Source organism: Macaca fascicularis, chromosome 10 (genome assembly GCF_037993035.2).
Source record: "Macaca fascicularis isolate 582-1 chromosome 10, T2T-MFA8v1.1".
NCBI lineage: Eukaryota > Metazoa > Chordata > Mammalia > Primates > Cercopithecidae > Macaca > Macaca fascicularis.
Window position 1 is genome coordinate 61424289 of NC_088384.1, and position 20265 is coordinate 61444553.

The 20265-nt window shown below is 35.3% G+C and overlaps 1 protein-coding gene across 1 annotated transcript in view; it reads right to left on the reverse strand.

Moving 5' to 3' along the window:
• LOC135965294 (ankyrin repeat domain-containing protein 18B-like) overlaps positions 1-20265 on the reverse strand; it is an 89338-nt gene that overhangs the window by 17960 nt on the left and 51113 nt on the right. Inside the window, exons 18-23 of the mRNA XM_074003183.1 lie at positions 15286-15356; positions 11209-11366; positions 9651-9831; positions 7622-8468; positions 5931-6100; positions 1049-1161 (exon numbers count right to left, since the gene is read on the reverse strand). Coding sequence (XP_073859284.1) covers positions 1049-1161; positions 5931-6100; positions 7622-8468; positions 9651-9831; positions 11209-11366; positions 15286-15356 — 1540 coding nt within the window. The remainder of the gene's footprint in view (positions 1-1048; positions 1162-5930; positions 6101-7621; positions 8469-9650; positions 9832-11208; positions 11367-15285; positions 15357-20265) is intronic.

Genomic DNA, 20265 nt, shown 5'->3' on the forward strand with positions numbered 1-20265 from the left:
CGATTAGATTCAAAAACAAACAAGTGCTCAGTAAATAAATAGAGAAGTAGCTGTGTTCAGGGCTTCAAAGGCACATTCCATTAAAAAAAAAAAGTGATCAAAACGTGAATGCTCATTTTACTTTTTCTTTAGGTTTTACATATATTTATATATATATGAAATTTATTTATGTAAAACAGAAGTTTTATAACATGTATACTTCATGTATACAACGGAGGTACCGTGTAAAATGAGTAAACTTCCACGATATGTTTTATATCTAAAAGAAAAAGAAAGAAGCAGAAACAAAATATAAGCTACATATTAAGATAAATTTTGATGTTAAAGAATGACACATATAGATCTTTAAAGAATTTGAAAGCAGCAGAGGATACTACAAAGGGAAGAAAAAATGACCACAGACAGCAAAAATATCTTCAGAAATCAAAATTCAAGCTAGATAATGAAGAGTGTACTTGACATTACTTGTCCAAGGCTTTGTCATTGTTTTCAAAACCATTAAAGAGTAAGTGGCCAGCCGCGGTGGCTCACATCACTTTGGGAGGCTGCAGCGGGCAGATCACGAGGTCAGGAGTTCGAGACCAGCCTGACCAACTTGGAAAAACCCTGTCTCTACTAAAAATACAAAAATTAGCCAGGCATGGTGACACACACCTGTAATCCCAGCAACTCAGGAGACTGAGGCAGGAGAATTGCTTGGAGGCATAGGTTACAGTGAGCCAAGGTCGGGCCTTTACACTCCAGCCTGGGAGACAGAGCCAGACTCTGTTCTCCACCAAAAAAATAATAATAATAAAATAAAATAAGTATAATATTTTGGCTTCAAAAAACTTTCACCTTGCCCCAGCAGCTCAGCTGACTCCCGCCCCCACGACGCAGATGCCTATAAAGTTGTGTTGTGAGCTTGTAAAATACATTTCAAAATAGAATTCATTTAATTATGAAAATACAGACATAACATGAATTTGTATCTAGGTTTTAGTCAAGTAAAATTAGAGTTAAATCAATTAATAAATGGTTAACATGTTCTACAATAGGAAAACCTTACCCAGTTGCCTCTTGTTCTAATTCATGATTTTTCTCTCTTACTCGATTCACATTACATTCCAGTGATGATATTAACTCAACAAGTTTTCTTAATTCTTCCTTTTTTTCTTCAGTCTTAAAAAAATGTTTAAAATTATTTTTGTAAAATCTAGAGACCCTCTTTTATCTCAAATATTTTTCTCATAAGTGGATGAGTAATACTTATTTAGGCAGGTGTATAAAGTGCATTTTATAAACCTGATGCCAGGAAGGGCAGATTTCAAAAATAGTAATTTTTCTTAATACTGCTAAAAGTGATTCATGCTTTCATCATTATCTTTTCTGAAATTTAAACTGCCAAAAATCTTTGTTACAAATGAGGGTTTTTACACATAAAATACTAAGGGTTAGTAAAAAAAAAAAAAAAAAAAAAGGAGTAGTTATATATTTACATTTAGTTTTTAAAGATACTCTAGAAACATTGTCATTAATATTTAAGATATTCCAAGTTTTCTTAAATTATGTCTTACTAACACGAGTTTTAGAAAACTCTTATCTAGTTCCTGTTACATTTTTGATCCTCATCTATCTTCAGGCTGAGATAAATACTGTCATTCTAAGTATTCACCCATAGGTTTCGGTTTTTCTCTTTCTCTTAACCACTTCTCTTTAAATAAAGTTTATTTTTTCTATAATAAACAAAAGCACAACTTTTGTCTACTTTTTGTGGCTTTTCTATTATCCTGTTTCTCCCCTTCCATTGGACTCTATGACACATGGTCTCATCCAGAAATCTATTTTTCATCACTTACTGTGTTTTTTATCCTGAAATCTGATTTTTAATAATTCCAATTAAAAACTCCAAGGGTCGTCAAGGACTTTACTCCACTTTACTCAGCAGCAACTGCGAGCGGTGACCAAATGCTCCCTCTGCTCCTCTGACCCCACTTCATTTCTAAATGCAGCAACCTGTGTTGTTCAGCTCTACTCCTTTTTGGTTTTTGTTCTGTTTAGTTTTTGTTTTTTGTTTTGAGATGGACTCTCCCACTGTCACCCAGGCTGGAGTGCAGTGGCATGATCTTGGCTCACTGCAGCCTCCACCTCCTGGGTTCAAGTGATTCTCCTGCCTCAGCCTCCCAAGTAGCTAGGATTACAGGCATGTGCTACCATACCTGGCTAATTTTTTGTATTTTTAGTAGACACGGGATTTCACTATGTTGGCTAGACTGGTCTTGAACTCCTGACCTCATGATCTGCCTGCCTTGACCTCCCAAAGTGCTGCGATTAAAGGCATGAGACACCACACCCGGATGCTATTTCACTTTTTAAATTCTCTCAGGACTCTGAAAAACCTCAAAACTTTGACCTAGATTCCCTAATCTACATTTCCAGCTCTGACCTTTCTCTTGAGGCCTCTTCCTTCTAGTACACATATTTTGACCATATTCTCAACCACACACTCATACGTTGCTACTTGGTGCAGATGACTTTTGTAGATAGTGAATCTTGTCTATTTTACATTGGTTCTTATTGATGCTACTTTGAGAATACTGTTATTTTCTAATCTCAAAGAGGGACTATCTCACTGTGACGATACTGACCAGTATACTTTGTCCTTTTTTTCTTTCTTTCTTCTTTTTTGGACCAGTATACACTGTTTTTCTTTGTTTTTCATTTTTTGTTGATATGAAGTCACACTGTGTCATCCAGGCTGGAGTGCAGTGGTGCCATCTTGGCTTTCTGCAACTTCCGCCTCCTGAGTCCAAGTGATTCTCCTGCCTCAGCCTCCCAAGCAGCTGGGACTACAGGTGCACACCACCACACCTGGCTGATTTTTGTATTTTCAGTAGAGACAGGGTTTCACCATGTTGGCCAGGCTGTTTTTGAACTCTTGACCTCAGATAACCCACCCACCTTAGCCTCCCAAAGTGTTGGGATTACAGACGTGAACCATGGCACCCAGTCCTTGTTTTCTTTTATAACGAAAACTTTCCCATGAGAATCAGATTATCAATTGTTTGCCTTTGTTTTCTTTTAAAGAATTTCCTTTTCCATAGAGATGTGGCATGATGAAAGTCTTGTTCTAAAGTTTCTTTCAGGGGGACACTCAACTATATCATTGGCAGCTCCAGTCAAGTAGAGGTGTCCCTGCTTCCCAATTGAGATTCCTCATCTCAAAATGGTATCCACCAAATGTCTTAATCCAGGTAGTCTCTTGCTTAGAAATTCATGAAATAAGAACCTTCCTGAGAAGTTAGAGGCTATTGATGGAAATGGTTTAAAGCTGCCCCTTATTACATGTTTTACACTCAAGGCAGACATCAAGTGGCTAATAATTCTATGCCTGATGTCTAACTCAATTCTATGGGAATCTATACAGAACGTTTTACTTATGAGACAGTCTCGCTCTGTTACCCAGGCTGGAGTGCAGAGGCTTGATCACCACTCACTGCAGTCCCAATATTCCAAGTTCAAGTGACCCTCCTACCACAGCCTCCCATTGTAGCTGGGACTACAGGCATGCACCAGTATGCCTCAGTAAGTGTTTAAATTTTTTTTTTTTTTGAGACAGGGTCTCACTATATTGCTCTGGCTGGTCTCAAACTCCTGGGCTCAAGCGATCCTCCTGCCTCAGCCTTCTAAAATGCTAGGATTACTGGCATGAGTCACCTCCCCCAACCAGGTGTTTACTGGGGACTAACATGAAGCCCTTAGAAGAGCACGTGGAACATAGTGAGCTACATAAAATATTTGCTATTAGTATAATAATTCTATCTGTATATCTTAACAAAATTGTGTATGTTAGGCAGGTGGCATGCCAATGGAACTAGTTTCCTATAGCTGCACTCAATCATTCTTCTCACCACTGAGAGCTGCAGCAAATGGGGGGCATAAAATTTATAACTGACTTTTCTATCTGTGTGACTCAGTAGGCAATGACTATGTATGTACTACAATGTAAATAGCGCCTCCTGGATTGAATAGTATGTAACTGACATGACCAGCAGAGACAGGCTAAAGACACTGAGCTGGAAAACCCTAGGCTCTATTGCCAAATCGAGGTTCCTGAATCAGTTCCCTCTGAGCAACTGTTGCTGTGGTGCTGCCTTCACTAGCCGTCTGCTGAGCACTCAGATTGAGGGGCTGTGCTATCGTTCCTCAGACAAGCTGCAGCCAGAACTGTTCAGCTGACAAACTGGTAGCAGTCCAGAAATACAGTTCTGGCTGCGGAGTGAAAAAAGGCCAATTTAGATTCCTTTTCATAGTGAGAAAAACATAAACATGGATTTGAACGATTCTCTTCTATTAGACTCATTGGTTTAGATTTGATATTTAATTGCTAAAAATACATTTAGAATATAAACCTTACTGTGTCAAAGTCTCAAAGAAGAAATAATTGGTGTGGTATAAAGTACTTCATTGTATGCTAAAATCTTCTAAGCTAAAATGTTTTCAATTTATGCAAGGATAGGTGGCATACATATTATATATTATTCCCCCATTAAGCACATTTATAATGAGACAAAATTATCTTCCTTAAAAAAGCCATGTAAAATTAAGGACTAAGTTTTTCTGCACAGACTAGACAACAATTGCTAACACATAAGGTCGATGAGAGTCAGAACAGTCATAGAAAAATTCATGAAACAAAAAATCGTCTGCCAGGTCTGATGAATGAGGCTAGATGAACAGAAACTGAAAAGGCAGAAAGGATAGCATGAGCAAGACAAGTGCTGAAATCTGCCCAATTAACTCTGAGGATAAAGTTCAATGGCAGGAAAATAAAAGCACATGTCCACATAATAACCTGTAAGTGAATGTTTGCAGCAGCATTTTTCATAATCACTAAAAAGTGGAAACTAACCTAAAGATCCATCAACTGATGAATGAATGGAAAACCAGTATAGTCATGCAATAGAATATCATTTAACTATAAGAAGAAATAAACTACCAGTGTGTGCCAAAATGTGCATGAATTCTGAAAATATTATGCTAAGTGAAAAAGCCAGTCACAAAGGACTACAGATTGTATAACTCTATGTATATGAAATACACAGAACAGGCCAACCTGTGGAGACAAAAGTAGATGGTGGTTGCCTATAACAGGGGTAGGTGAAGAGACACAGAGGAAGGTTGCAGTCATGCTTAGGAGATGTGGGGTTGCTTTTCAGGGTGATGAAAATGCTGTGAATATACTAATAATACTGAGTTGCACATTTTAAATTGTTGAACCATCTGATGTGTGAATTATATCAGTGAAACCGTTTTTAAAATCCAATGGCAGGACCAAGATAATTTTATCAACTCTCAATTTTTGATGTACATACTATATCAAATCTAAATATTTCTACAGTTTTATAGTATATTTTAAATAAAAGATAAAGAAAATGCCTAACTTTTCAAATGGCTTGTAAAAAACCTAAAATACGTACATTTCAAAGACTAGTATAGTGGCCTTTCTGTACAAGTTAACCTAGAATCTGTGAAATAAATAGACACAGATTCTGTGTTCATTCACAAAAGTGAAGAAATAAGATAATTTTCTGGAACATTCCATTAAACATTCTCCTCTGATTTAATCTGGCGTGCCTCATCAGAGCAACACAAAAATTACTTAAAAATACTGTTTAACAGGAGAAAAGTCAATTTTCTCTGAGGAATGATGTATAATTCTCAACCTTTCCAAGGGCATGTGTTGCAAGAGAAAAGGTATACAATGGTTTTTCAAAATGGTAGAATGAAAGTCACAATATAAAAGAAAAGTACATTATAAACATAGTAAAATGGAAATAATTAATTATAATTAAAACACAAAAGCTTCTGCCAAAATTAGTATCCTAAAACATGTTATATAATTCAATCAGCTGCAGAATAACTGTCGACATGTTAAATTTCATACATACTTGACTTTTCACTTGAAATAATTTCTTCTTTGAGGCCTGTGTCTCATCCAAATTAATGTGACAACGTGATGTACCTTCCAGTGGAGACTCTAACATAGTTAATTTTTTAAGGGAATCAGCTACTTCTCGTTGAAGTTGTCTCACAACCACCCGATAAAATAATTTTGTTACTGATTTTATTAATTGCCTTATTATTAAATTATGTTAATACTATTGAACTCTAACGTACCTACTTTGAAAATTATCACCACACACATTAATTCAGCTTCTTTTCATCACATGTACACACTTTTATTTATTACTGAATTCAGTGAGGAATGCAGAATGTGTTATCTTCCTGCCTAATTCGTATTCTTACTTACGCAACAGACTCATCCCACCATTCAATCATCTTGGAAGCTCAACTCAACCTCAAAGTTCCTAACATATTTAATCACCTGTTCAAATCCTTCTAACAGATTCCTATCTCAGAATAAAAGTAAAATTCCAATGACCTTTGAGGCCCTAGGTAAACAGGCCTCTACCTCCCTCTCTGACTTCAAGCTCCTACAACTCCCTCTGTAATTACTCCATTCCCACTGTATGTGAAGCCTGCCATCCCTCTTTCGTTTGAAAATGGGGATCTAATGCCTAACTCATAAATCACAGGCAGCTACAGTATCTTTGTACTGGACAAAGTTATATTCAAATGATAGTCATTGAGCTTTGAAATAAAAATTATGAGTTAATTATTAATAAAAATATTCAAAGTAAACTATAAATTCCAGTGGGAAGACTAAACCAAATACGGTTTTGCTAAAATTTACCACGTTTATCCTAAATTATGATTTTATAACAAGTAGGTGCCCTTAAAACATTATGTGGTCACAAAAATATGTAATTTGACATATTTTCAGATTTGTTAATATGAATAATAACAAAGCTATAGCAACTAAAATATATTAAAAGCTACTTAAAGCAAGGTATGACAAGACACAGCAATGCACTTCAGTTCATCTGGGAAATCTAGATTAAGTGTCAAAGAAAATCACTTAATTAAATTGTAATTTGAAAAGACTCATTTCAGGTGTAAACATTTCCATTTATACCTTCATCATGGTCTTAACATGTGGCAACATAAAGACATTAAAATTATTATTTAACCAGTACAGGACTATCTACCTGAAAATATGACTCTGTGCCTAATACAGTTTTGCAGGTGACACAATGTCTTTTCTCAAAGTAAATCATCTCTCACCTCTACCTTTTATTTCCTAGAAACAAGGTGTGTTTCTAAGCTGATGGAGTAAACACATTTTGCCTTTTATGTTTTCTTATTAAAACAGCTTTGTTGAAATATCATTTACATACTACATCTGTTTTAACTTAAGTTAAACGAGTTTTAGTACATTTACTAAGTTGTGCAGCCATCTCTACAATCCAACTTTAGAGCATTTCCATCACTGCAAGATCCCTCACGCCCTTTAGCGGTCATTACCAGCTTCCAGCCCCAGCCCCTCGCAAACAGTAATCTACTTTATGTCCCTATACGTTTCTCTTTTTTGGATGCTTCACGTAAATGGAATTATACAATATGGTAAACACACTTTTCATCTATTGATTTTTATATTCAACTAGGTTCAACATGTATCCAGAACCAAATGTTTACATTTTCTTTCTAGAAGTTTGAAAATATTTCTCTTCCTTGATACTTACTACTCTTTCTGCTTTCTCTCTCTCATATCGAAAGAGACTTTCTTTTAAATGATCATAGTCATTCATTATCTTCTTATTTTTCTCTTCGAGCAGGAGGTCTTTCTTTCCGCTCTCAATAGAACCTCTTTGGATATTAATTACTCTCTCTTTATGATCCTCTTTCTGATGATCATCATCTAGTTGCTGTTCAAGACACAGATTTTCACGCTGGAGTTGACATATCCTTTCTTCCACACAGTTCCACTCTCCAGTGGAATTACTCACTTTACCTTCTGCATTTTGATACATCTCTTTCATTTCCTTTATTTGCTGCTGGGTTTGGCTTAGGTCGTTTTGTAGAGTTTCTAAATCCAATGGCTTTGTTCTGAGAGTATCTCTTGTCTTAGGGAACTTATCTTTTAAGGTATTGAATTTAATTTGCGTTTTAGAAAGTTGTTCAGTGAGAAACTCATTCTTATCTTCAACTTCGGAGATATCAGAACTCATTTTTTCTTGCACAGAAATGTCTTGTGTGTTCTGTAAAGTAAGTTTTAGGTTTCTTTCTGTGTTGCTTTCTTTTTTCTTCAGCAGTTCGGAATTGAGCCTTTTATTCTCAGCTTTGAGATCTTTCAGCTCTTGTTGATCCTGGAATGCTGTTTTTGGTATTTCCTCATTGAGTTTTATACTCTTTTCAAGGGCAGCATTTCTTTCTTTAACAATTTTAATGTCCTTAAGATATTCATTTTCTTTTTCCAAGTTGTCATTTTTCATTGTGAGTATTTCCTGCCTGAGTATAGCAATATCTGTCTTCAAAATGCAATTTTCATCCGTCAGATCTTCCGTTTCTTCATAAGTATGAAAATCCTAAATAAAATAAAAGAAAGTTTTAGCTAGTACTCCATAAAATAACATATCGTGATTACCTCTGAAGCTGAAGAATAACCTGCACATCCGTACACTAAAAAGTTTACTGTCAGTGGATATCCAACAGGAGAAAAAGTTGGAGCAAAACTTTGAACCTTGTAGAGCATAAATTCCAAAAAGTTCAGAAATTTATTTAAAGTCAATGAGTTCATAAAAGTAAACACACACACACGCACACATGCACACCAGAGAATTTGTAAGAATATCAGAATTGGAAAAGCCTTTGCCTGAATTACAACAAACCCAAAAGCATAAATTAAAGCATTAACAAATTTGACTAAATTAAAATATATCAAATAATGCATTTACACTTTGATATCTAACCCTTACACCACCCTATAATAAGAACCTTAGTTCACACGTATTTGGACAGATAAAATTTCCCAAAGTTATTACAGTTCTGTTTCCCAGATAATATTCTATTGCAATTTGACTCTTTTAACACTTCTATAGTCAGTTATAAGAATTACATTTACTAAATCATAAATCTAGACATTATACTAGTCACTCCTATATACATTCATTGATGAACTCCTCTAGTTACTATAATTTTGAAAAAGAAAGGTTAAAAATATAAGCAAGCTACAGGATTTTCCCCAGGACTTGTGAGTCTATTTCTAGTTCTCCAACAGATCACAGTTACTTCTGTGGTGTAATTATATCAATACAAAATAAAACTTTTATTTTAAAACACCAACGGTAAAATAAGATAAAATTTATAGAGCTCTTCTTAGGATATCATGAGATTATTTGTGATTGCAATAATTTCTGTTTCTTCTTTATTTTATTTTAGGTACAGTAATCAATATGAAATAGGGAAGTACAAGGAACAATTTTCCTGGGAACAACATTTTTATCAATAGGTTATCACTAAGTATACATTATGGCATGTTATTGTTTGCAAAAGCACTTGGTAATAAAATAATATCCTATGTGGATGCCAAGACTTATAATAAATATTAATAATTGTACCTGTAAGTGTCATCATTCATTTTTAAAAGTGAGATAACATTTCTGATTTGTTTTAGACCTATTATAGTATATATTAAATCAAGTGGATATTATAAGTAAAATTGATAAATAATGCTTAAAATAGAGAATTTTTACCAAAGATTGATTTACCTGATTTGGAGTACTTCTTGCAGTTTTTGGTTTCATCTCTAGTGACTGAACAGTCAGTTCAGGTTGTTTTGCTTCAGCTTCTTTCTTATGTTGTTTCTCTTTCCTGTCTAATTCTTCTCTATTTTTTTTGTACAGCATATTAACATTTATTTTTTCTTCATTTTCCTGTTTGAAGGTGCATCTGCAGATAAAGACATTTCTCTTAAAATGCATTTTGTTAAAAAATAAAGAGCTCATCTCTGCAGATGTTGTTTATCATCCTAATAAAACTTCCATGTTCTGGATTATTTTTCCTTTGCAGCTCTCAGATATTTAATTTCTCACTTCAACATCTTCCAAAGAATGCATATACTTGAAAAGTAGTAAGGAAAGGATATTCCGCTATAGTTTCTGTTACTAGTCACTCTAGTATATATTATAAAAAAGGATACTGGAGATTATTCAGTAAAGTTACATGTTCAAAATTACCTTTTTAAATCACACAATCATAATTACTCCATTATTAGAAAAGATTGTTTATGATCAACTACATTTTTAAAGTTACTATTTATTGACAAGTGTCTAAGTTCACTAGAAATAAATTTTCATCTTTATGAAATATCGCAGGTATCTCTCCAAATGATTGACAGAGTAAGATGGAACCTTCAGCTGTCCCTCACACAAACTATATCTGCAGATGACTGTCAGCCAAAACTAGGCTAAAGAGTCTAACATCTATTACCCCATATTTTTTATATTACTTTCTAAGTACTTTCAATTCACCTTGTTATTACATAGATTTTATATATTTATTAACCTATTGTTCATTATGTGTAATATATAATTAATATCCTTAATAAGTGTGTGTATGTTTACACAAGTTATGTTTTCCCGTGAAATCTAGTCCCAGAAATGGAGTTGTTGAGTTAAAGGGATGTCGGGTTATTTGAATTTTTGATACAAAGCACTAAGTTGCTCTTCGGAAATAATTTACCAATTTCATATACCAACGGTGTACGAGAATGCGTTTTTCCTCACATACGCCAACATTGGTAATTACTTTTTAAATATCAGCATGACTTTTAAAAATATATCTTATTTTATGTTAATTTGCATTTTTCTGATTACCAGGCAGGACTAAATATCCCTGGTAAAAATATAAAACTTGTTAATCATAAGGAATATTAGTCCAAATTTGCATTAGTGTATAGCACAATGACAATTACCTCCTGTTAAATACTGCTATAGGCAGCCAGGCAGGGTGGCTCACTCCTGTAAACCCAGCATTTTGGGAGGCCGAAGTGGGCAGAACATCTGAGGTCAGGAGTTCGAGACCAGCCTGGCTAACAGGGTAAAACCCCATTTCTACTAAAAATACAAAAAATTAGCCAGGCATGGAGGCACATGCCTGTAATCCCAGCTACTAGGGAGGCTGAGGCAGCAGAATTGCTTGAACTCGGGAAGCAGAGGTTGCAGTGAGCCGAGATCACACCATTGTACTCCAGCTTGGGAAAGAAGAGAGAAACTCCATCAAAAAAAGAAAAAGAAAAAGAAAAAAAAATCCGTGCTCTAGGCTTACCTATCACGCTCTTCCTTCAGCTTCTTGGGAAACTGCTGAGGATGCATTTCCCCAGTCTTTCTTTGTTGGGGTAATCTGTCAGCAGCAGCTGTGCGATCACATAGATTTTCTGATACTGGTATTTTTTCACTTTTGTTTGTATTATTTCCTTCTTTGACCTTTAATAAAAGTAATATGAATAATAATTGTTATTATTTTATTCAATAAAAAGAACTTTTTCCCTGATTTTTTCACTTGATTCAGGTTAAATGTCACCGTTTTTATCATAAAAGTATTTTGTGTTTACTTTAATTTTATCATTTTACATAATGATTATAATTATAAGGTACTCATCATTTTACCATTGAAATTTTTGCCGAGTCTGCTTATTTCTGTTTGAGTGAACAGAAGAATTTTACAAAATTTCAAAAAGGACTCTTCTCCATTTTGTGCTTTTATTCCCATCCACTCTTTGCTGCCTGATATAAATTTTTATGCTATCTGACTGGCAGAAACAGAGAAATAAAAAGACACAGGCGTAACATATGTCTTCTGTCTTTACCACCTGGATGTTACATGAAATAGCCAGATGAAGAAGATGTGACCTTGTGGGGCTTCAGGAACAGTAAAGAAGTTTCCCTTTTCTGCACTAAGCTATTCTTTTCCCCACTGCCTTTTATCTCTCTCTCTCTCTTTTTTTTTTTTTTTTTCCATTTGAATCCTGGGATATCAAAAAAGTAAACGTGCTCCCTGAAGGATGGGAACCAAAGTTTGCCACAACACAAGAAGCAGAGTGAAACTGCTGAGTTTCTAGTGCAGAATTCTGGAAAATGCGATGCTTCCCAGATTTCACATTCAATTACCACAAAAGTTGATAGGTGGAATGTATATGTTCCAGTTACCAACTTTAGCCCCGTTATCTACTGATAATGGGAGTCAAACCAACCAAGACCTATTAAATGTTTCATCCACATCTCCTAAGGTGGCATTCACTAGCATTTCATGGCACCAAATAACATGATACAACTCTATATTGCTGAATTACATAAAAGATCAATTTATCAAATTAGTCAGATATATTAAAAGTCTAACTTGAGCAAAGCAATTTAATGCCTCAGAGGGTGCAAAAAGCCTCATGTGCTTTTACTTTGAAAGAAGAAAATCTCTATCTTTAGAACACAATGTACAGAACTCAACTTCCTCCTAAAGAGTCAAAGGTTAAATTTTTGGCTGATAAATGATGCTTCTTATATGATCAAAATCATACATGCCAAAACTTACTATACTTTATTAAACAACATAAGGTCTGATTCAGCAGAAAAATTGGAAACTGGTGATTTTTAAAAATATGTGGAAGTATATATCTGTTTTCAAAAGTATTTGAAATAACCATGATGGGACTATAAGTTCAAACAGTTTGAGCTAAGCAGATAAACTTGCAGGCATGAAAACACATTAAACAGACTCATTTGGCTGGGAATATTCATTGCAACTCTCAAGGCGAGATGTGTTTTTGTGGCTCATCTCAGTCATTGCTTCCCTCCCATTGTATTCCCATTCTATTAATAAATAAATGTAACTCATCTCTAAATGAATACAGAAAAAAGAATCTAGAATCTAGAGCTTATTTCTTTAGCAATTTCTTTATGTTTATCTGGTTCAGAAGGTCTCTTGGTATATGGCTGAATTAGTTTCCCAGCCCATACGCCACTTGGAAGACTGAGAGTGAGACTTAGGTTGATTAATGAACAAACATTATGAGAACATTCTCCAGAAGCGTTATTTAGATAGCAGAACTAATCTACTTTGACACATAATTACACATTTAGATAACCCCGCTGTAACTGTACGCATGAGATTTTCTTGAATAGAAAATTTGACTACATCAAATAATTGATAAAGAGAAAAAAGAGAAGCAGCAAGTAAACCTCTGTCTTTTTGAAGTTGGAGTTTCTCTTTCTCCAAAGCCAGGAACTCTGCTTGTAACATGCCCATCTCATTCTTAAACCTTGGAATATCTTGCTGTAAGTCTCCTAGCTATATTTTTGATGTTTTTTCACTATGTGGCAGAGAATAACTCACATTTTATAATTCAAGATTCCTGCTTTTGTAGTTGTTAGCACTGGGATTGTCATATGGTGGCTTCTGGAATAAGCACTATATTGGTTTTCTGTTTTTAGAAGTATCTGTAGCAGCAGAAATACTGTAGCTTTCTATCTGAATCATATGCTTCATTTCTTTGGGGTGGGTAAACCACAAATCAAAAAGACTTTCAGGATCTCTAGACGGAGGCCAATACCTAATGTCTAATTTCCAAAGAGTGATATTCGGGTTTATATTTTTTGCTATTTGCATGTCAAACTCTTAATCATCTTTCATTTCAATCATAATTACTAGGTTCCTTAATTTTTTGGTGTATCATTAACATTTTTTTCTTCATCTGTGTTAGAAACAAACTATGTGTCTGGTTTGTTATCATTTTTATAGTCTGATTTATTTTCATTTAAATGAAGCTTAGAAGATGACTGCTAAGTATATTTCAGGGACCTGGAGTGGGAATGGAATGAAAGACATTTGCCATGGGCCTCCTCTGTTCAGGTGCTGCCTGGAATGCCACAGAGTTAGACCCTCCAGATGCATCTTCCTCCTCACAATCATGGACACGACTCATCAGATCAGAGGGCACTCCTTTTTTGTTCATCCCTCTTTAGAGTTACTATGTAGAAGCTCTGCCTCAGGGCAAGCAATACTTTTGGAGTTTTCAAAACTTTCACCAATATTCAGCTTGAACTTGTTTGTAATGAATCTTAAAGAAAGTCCTGAATATATAGATAGATTCCCGTTATCACAATTCTCACCCAGTTCTGGTTCTTGAGACCTTTTTTTTGGAAGGTGCAAAATGGAAAACAAATTTGCTTGTTTTGTTTCTCAGTTACTGTCTTTTCTGTTGGAGTGCATGTTTTAAAATTGGCTTTAATCAAGTACAAACAAAGAAATGTTAGAAAATAATTAAAATTTAACTGATACTTAATCTATGTGTCGCTACTCTTATATGATGGGATTGTAACTAAAATGTGAAAAATAATTTGCCTTGGCTTAACATAGGAGAGAAACATGAACTGGCAAGCTGAACTCTCTGTGTTTGTTTGGACTGAACTTAATTCATTATGTGTTAAATCTACCAGAAATGAATTCAAAGATAGGTAGTATTATAAAAGATTCCTCTCTTACAAAGATTTTACCTCAGCATACCAGAAAGAGTGAGCCCCTACAGTGCACATATATTTCTGAAGAGTAACTAGAGACTAGGCAAACACTCAATTATTAAGAGCCAAACTGAACACCACTAAGAAAGAGAAGCAAAATTTTAAATTCCAATTCAAATGATATACTATGATAGTGTTATGTATCTAGATAGACTTTCTGCTTATATCCACTTCTAATATATTTTAAGTTCCACTAGTGATAGTGGATGGATTTTTTAAATTGTAGGAATATTTACTATGTATTTATGTTGAAATAAAGTTATCGTTTGTACCCTGACACCAAAAGTCCCATTCTGCAAGGTAGGATTCTCTTAATAGGCAACTGGGTTGACTTTTATGACCCCATTCACTTCCTGAACACAGACACTGAAGTCAACTGGCGACCACAAAACAGAATACATCTTTAAACTCGACACTGATGACCAGCAATATAAAACTGCAACATTTGAACCGCTGGCAATGATGACTCCTTTAGCACTAGTTTAGCTCAATGGCCATCATGGTTAAATTGTTCGTAATTTCTATTCCTTAGTAATATGACTCAATATTTCATGTTACCTTCTGTATTAAGAGTAAGGTTATAAAAATAAAAGAAGATTTCTTGCCTCAATTCCAAGGGTAAAGACAACTATGAATTACTAGAGATAGTAAGAATATCTTAGGTTTTGTAACAGGTTAAAATGTTTTAAAAATTGAATATAAAATTATGATCCATTTGATTCTAAAGGTATATTCTAAAAGGTCATGTCATTTGGTCTATGCTTTCTTACTAAAGCAAAAAAAAAAAAAAAAAGAAAACAATGTTAAACAAGAAACTTAAATTTTTATATACCTGTGGTTGCTTCTTTTCGCTTCTTTCATGCCTTTCTTGCTCCTCCTCTGAAGCCACTAGTAAGGCTTGTTCTGTTGACAAATTCATTGGTTTAGTTCAAATGAACTAAGAACAGTTAGATAAAGACTATAATCTTTATAAAAATAGAGAATAAAATTTCTTTGTATTATATATTTTGAGAGTTTAAATGAAGCTTAATGTTTACTGAAATATTTACTTCTTTAAGAAATACTTCTCATTATCCAAAACTTCAACAAACCACTTGGGGAGACACTAGGTATCACCAGGTTCAAGCCATACAAAATCTCAGGGTCACTTACAAATTGTTCCACCCAATATAAATAAACAAAGCTGTTGCAAACAAAACAAATTTTGAAATGCAGTCAAAATATACAATGTAACACTTTACTATAATTCATAACAGTATCTTTTTACAACACACTCATTGAGTTGGCAGTTACTAATAATTTGCAAAATTGTCGTTGTTTATACCTTAATTAGTGTTCACCCCATTTTTTACATCACAAATGTTTTCCCCTACTATTCTGAAAAATTTATTTTCATCTTTTAAGACTCAGAATGTAGGCTGGCCATAATAGCTCACATCTGTAATCCCAGCACTTTGGAAGGCCACAATGGGAGAATTGCTCAAGGCCAAGAGTTTTAAGGCCAGCCTGGGAACCATAGATAACATTGACTCTACAAAAAATTAGACAGGTATGTTGATATATGCCTGCAATCCCAGCTACTCAAGAAGTTCAGGTGAGAAGATCCCTTGAGCCCAGGAGTTTGAGGTTGCAGTGAGTCTCGATCACGTCATTGCACTCCACCCTGGGGCATAGAGTAAGAACTTGTCTCCAACAACAGAAAAAGAAAAAGAAAAAAGGCTCAGAATGCTGTGTGAAGTCTTCCTTCATTCTAGCTGTCTTTCTCCACACACACGTGTCTGCTTCATGGGCCTCCCTTAGTACTTTGGCAATTTTTCCAGTGTCACTTTACCACCTGAACTGCACATCATGTCTTTACTTGTTGATCCCCTTTGCTGCTAGGTTGTAGAGGACAATCTTTTGAATCATCTTTGTATGAACAGTCTTAACTTTACTAAATAATTAGTTATTGAGTTCCTGCTATGTGTTAAGCACTGGGGTATAAGGAAGGAAAACAAAAGCTGTCAGCGATGGCTTTCCTAAAGATCATGCATGAGCTGCGACTTAGAGAGTGAGGTTAGCCAGATTAAGTGAGGCAGAGGGCAGGAAAGGGTGAGCACATGCCAGGAAGCAATGAGAGAGGGAGAGAAGCCTCCAAGAGTGTATGTATTTCTCTGCAAAAGAGGAATGGTGAGGGGGCCATTGCCAGCAGGTCAGTAATTCCAGAGAAAAAGGCAGACGGGGAACGGGCTATGGATGAAGATTTGGGCAGAAATCAGTTTTCTTTTTTCTTCTTTTTTTTGAGACAAGGTCTTACTCTGTCTCCCAGACTGGAGTGCAATGGAATGATCTTGGCTCACTGCAACCCGGCCTCCCAGGTTCAAGCAGTTCTCCTGCCTTAGCCTCCCAAGTAGCTGAGATTACAGGTGCATGCCACTACCGCCTGCTAATTTTTGTATTTTTTTTAGAGATGGGGTTTTACCTGTTTGACCAGGATCATCTTGAACTCCTGACCTCAAATGATCCACCTGCTTCAGCCTCCCAAAGTGCTGGGATTACAGACATGAGCCACCGTGCCCAACCCAGAAGTCAGTTTCTGATATCCTTATATACCTTTAAGATGCTTGGACATTAGGTATTCAGGAGTGGTTCACGGATCTATTTGCATTAGAGATAATTAACTCTAAATACTGTGAGGAGCATAAAATTCTGAGACACATAAACAAATGAACAAAGATAAAACATAAGGAAATGTTGCAAAGATGATGCAGGCCTGAGATGTTTTCAGAAATATTTAGGATATAAGTATCAGTGGTCATTATAAGAATAGATTTTTACTGCATGAATAAATGTATATATCTGGGTCCCTGGAGCAATACACTCTGCTCATTACTTTACAAACTTTATCAAATGAGAAGTAAATTAATCTACATAAACTGTTTCAGTTACTTCTATTTACTTTACACTTTTTCTGTTTCAGTTTTACCGTGCACAGGAAATGCATTTGGGTTTTGTGGTTGTTGTTGTTGTTGTTGTTGTTGTTGTTGTTGTTTGAGATGGAGTTTCACTCTTGCTGTCCAGGCTGGAGTGCAGTGGTGCTATCTCAGCTCACTGCAACCTCTGCCTCCCAGGTTCAAGAGATTCTCCTGCCTCAGCCTCCCAAGTAGCTGGAATTGCAGGCATGTGCCATCATGCCCAGCTAATTTTGTGTTTTTAGTAGAGATGGGTTTCTCTATGTTGGTCAGGCTGGTCTCAAACTCCCAACCTCAGGTTATCTGCCTGCCTCAGACTCCCAAAGTGCTGGAATTACACCCACAAGCCACGGCGCCCAGCCAAATTTGGGGATTTTCTTTTAAAAGTTCTGCTTCCTGGATTTACCAAGCTCATGAGAAAATAGAAGCAAACAAGTCATTTGCATAGTTAAGAAACTTTGGATTTATAACTTGTCATCACTACTCTAGAAGACTATCATCATGTTTTGTAAAACAAAATGTTAATTCTAGACATAAGGGGAAAAAGAAATTAAAACTATAGGGGTGAAAATACATTGCATAATTTATTACTATTGACATGATCATATGACTGATTAAGAGCACTGAATTTCACTTGTATGTAAAGTAGACCCCATATTAGCCGCAGTTAGTCAATAGACTTGGTGTTCTAGCAGAACTAAATTTGATGCTCCTGTGTTATCTTTAAATGATACAGCTCTTCTGAACACCCATACTCCTAGTGGATTACTATCCATTACGACAAGGTGAAGGAACATGTGAGTACAGCTGAGGAGACACCATAAGGCAAATGCTCGATGGTTCCCATTAATATTGGGAAAATCAACATTATAATACAGAAAGCTATAGGCATTATTTAATATTTGGTTTGGGAAGGTATTTTTAGTGACATTGCATACAGTTGTAACTAATAATTGCAGAACTAGAGATGTAAAAATGAATCAAAGCCACACTGTGCTTGAGTAGGAAATCTGTAGACGTCTGCAGCAGCCCCCAATTTTTCCAATCCAGCCCCAAAATTCTAAATATAATCATGGTACCCACTCTCAAATTTATGTTAAATACTAACCTCAATGAAATTACTCTTTCTCCTTATTCTCTTGGTTATTTGTATGTTGCTTTCCTTAAAGGAAGAATACAAATGCCTTGCTAAGAAGCATTCTGTTTGGGTGTAGGCTGCAGAAGGGGAGGAAACACAAAGTACTTTTGGCCACAAAATGACTTCTGAAAAGTCAGAACTATGGGAGCATGAAGCCAGCCAAGGGAATCGAGAATAACATGTTTTATGCTTCCTTCCCTTCTTTGTTCTCTTCCTACTCTAATAGCTGCGACTCACACAGGTAATGAAGAATATAATTCCCTGATAGTAACACAGCTCCAATATTAATCCTTTCTTTAACTATGAAGTTCGTGTGTCCAAAGTCTGTAGTTGCTGTCTGATTTTTCATCACTGATGATGATAGACATTTATCATCAACTCACAACTTCCCAAATCTTTGAAGTCTTACTATTGATGATTCAACTAGTAGAAACATAATCTAAAATATCTGAAAATTATGTTTTTATTTATTAGAATGTAAATAGTAATACAAATTGTAATAAAGTGTAAAAATTCTTTCTTCCCTGAAGCACTGCCATGTTGTCATCTACCCCACAAACACACTACTCCCTCATGGTCTAATGTATTTTACAAGTCCTGTAATTGCTATTAACTCAAACAAGTTTATTTAACTTGTTTTAAGCTTCTGTGATTTACTACAATTTACTTTGAATCACTCAACTATCTCTATTATATATGTTGTTTTCCATGAGAAATTTGTTTATTAATAATTAAGATTCTTCAGTGATAAGAAAATATTTGAATAACTAAGTTTGAGAATAAACACATGACATTATTGTGTGTTTCTGTGTACTAGAGACAAAAACTTCAAAACCATTATAATGAGTATACATTAAATTAAAAACTACCTTCATTTAACCAAGATGATCTTCCCTCAACGCATGAATACCTTCAGAATTCACATGTGAAGCCTTAAATATAGACCAAAGATTTATCTAAAATACAATAGCCTTAACAATCTTATCTGTAGCCAACACAGTGGATCCCGCCTATAATCCCAGCACATTGGAAAGCTGAGGTGGGCAGATCACCTGAGGTCAGGAGTTTGAGAGCAGCCTGGCCAACATGGAGAAACACCATCTCTGCTAAAATAGAAAAATTAGCAGGGTGTGGTAGCACGTGGATGTAATAGCAGCTAATTGAGGGGCTGAGGCAGGAGAATTGCTTGAACCCAAGAGGCAGAGGTTGTAATGAGCCAAGACTGAGCCACTGCACTCCAGCCTTGGTGATAGAGCAAGACTTTGTCTCAAAAACACAAACAAAAGACCGAATTTTTCCATTATAAAAATAAGTCTATGTTCACACGAGATCTGAAGAGTACACAACGCTGTGAGATAGGACAGAAATATATTTTGAAAGGTATATTCCCGGTTTCTGTATCAATAAAACTGTTGAATTTTAGCTTTTAAGACAAGTCAAAGAAAAGAGCAAAAAATGCAGAAGTGAAACTTGAAAGGTCAGTTGGCCATCAAGGGTTCATGATAACTGAACTTACATAAACTATATATATTGATCAAAACATTATTTCTGAATTTTGATCTGAGAGACCCTGGAGTTTCAGATTCATTCAAGGATGTCCACGAGGTCAAATAAGACAATGCCACTTTCTATTTTCAATTTTCTTTTCTGAGAACAGTGCATCATTCTTCCTCAGAGAAATGAATTGTCCTAACTTCATAGGCTAAAGGCTCACGAGTCATAG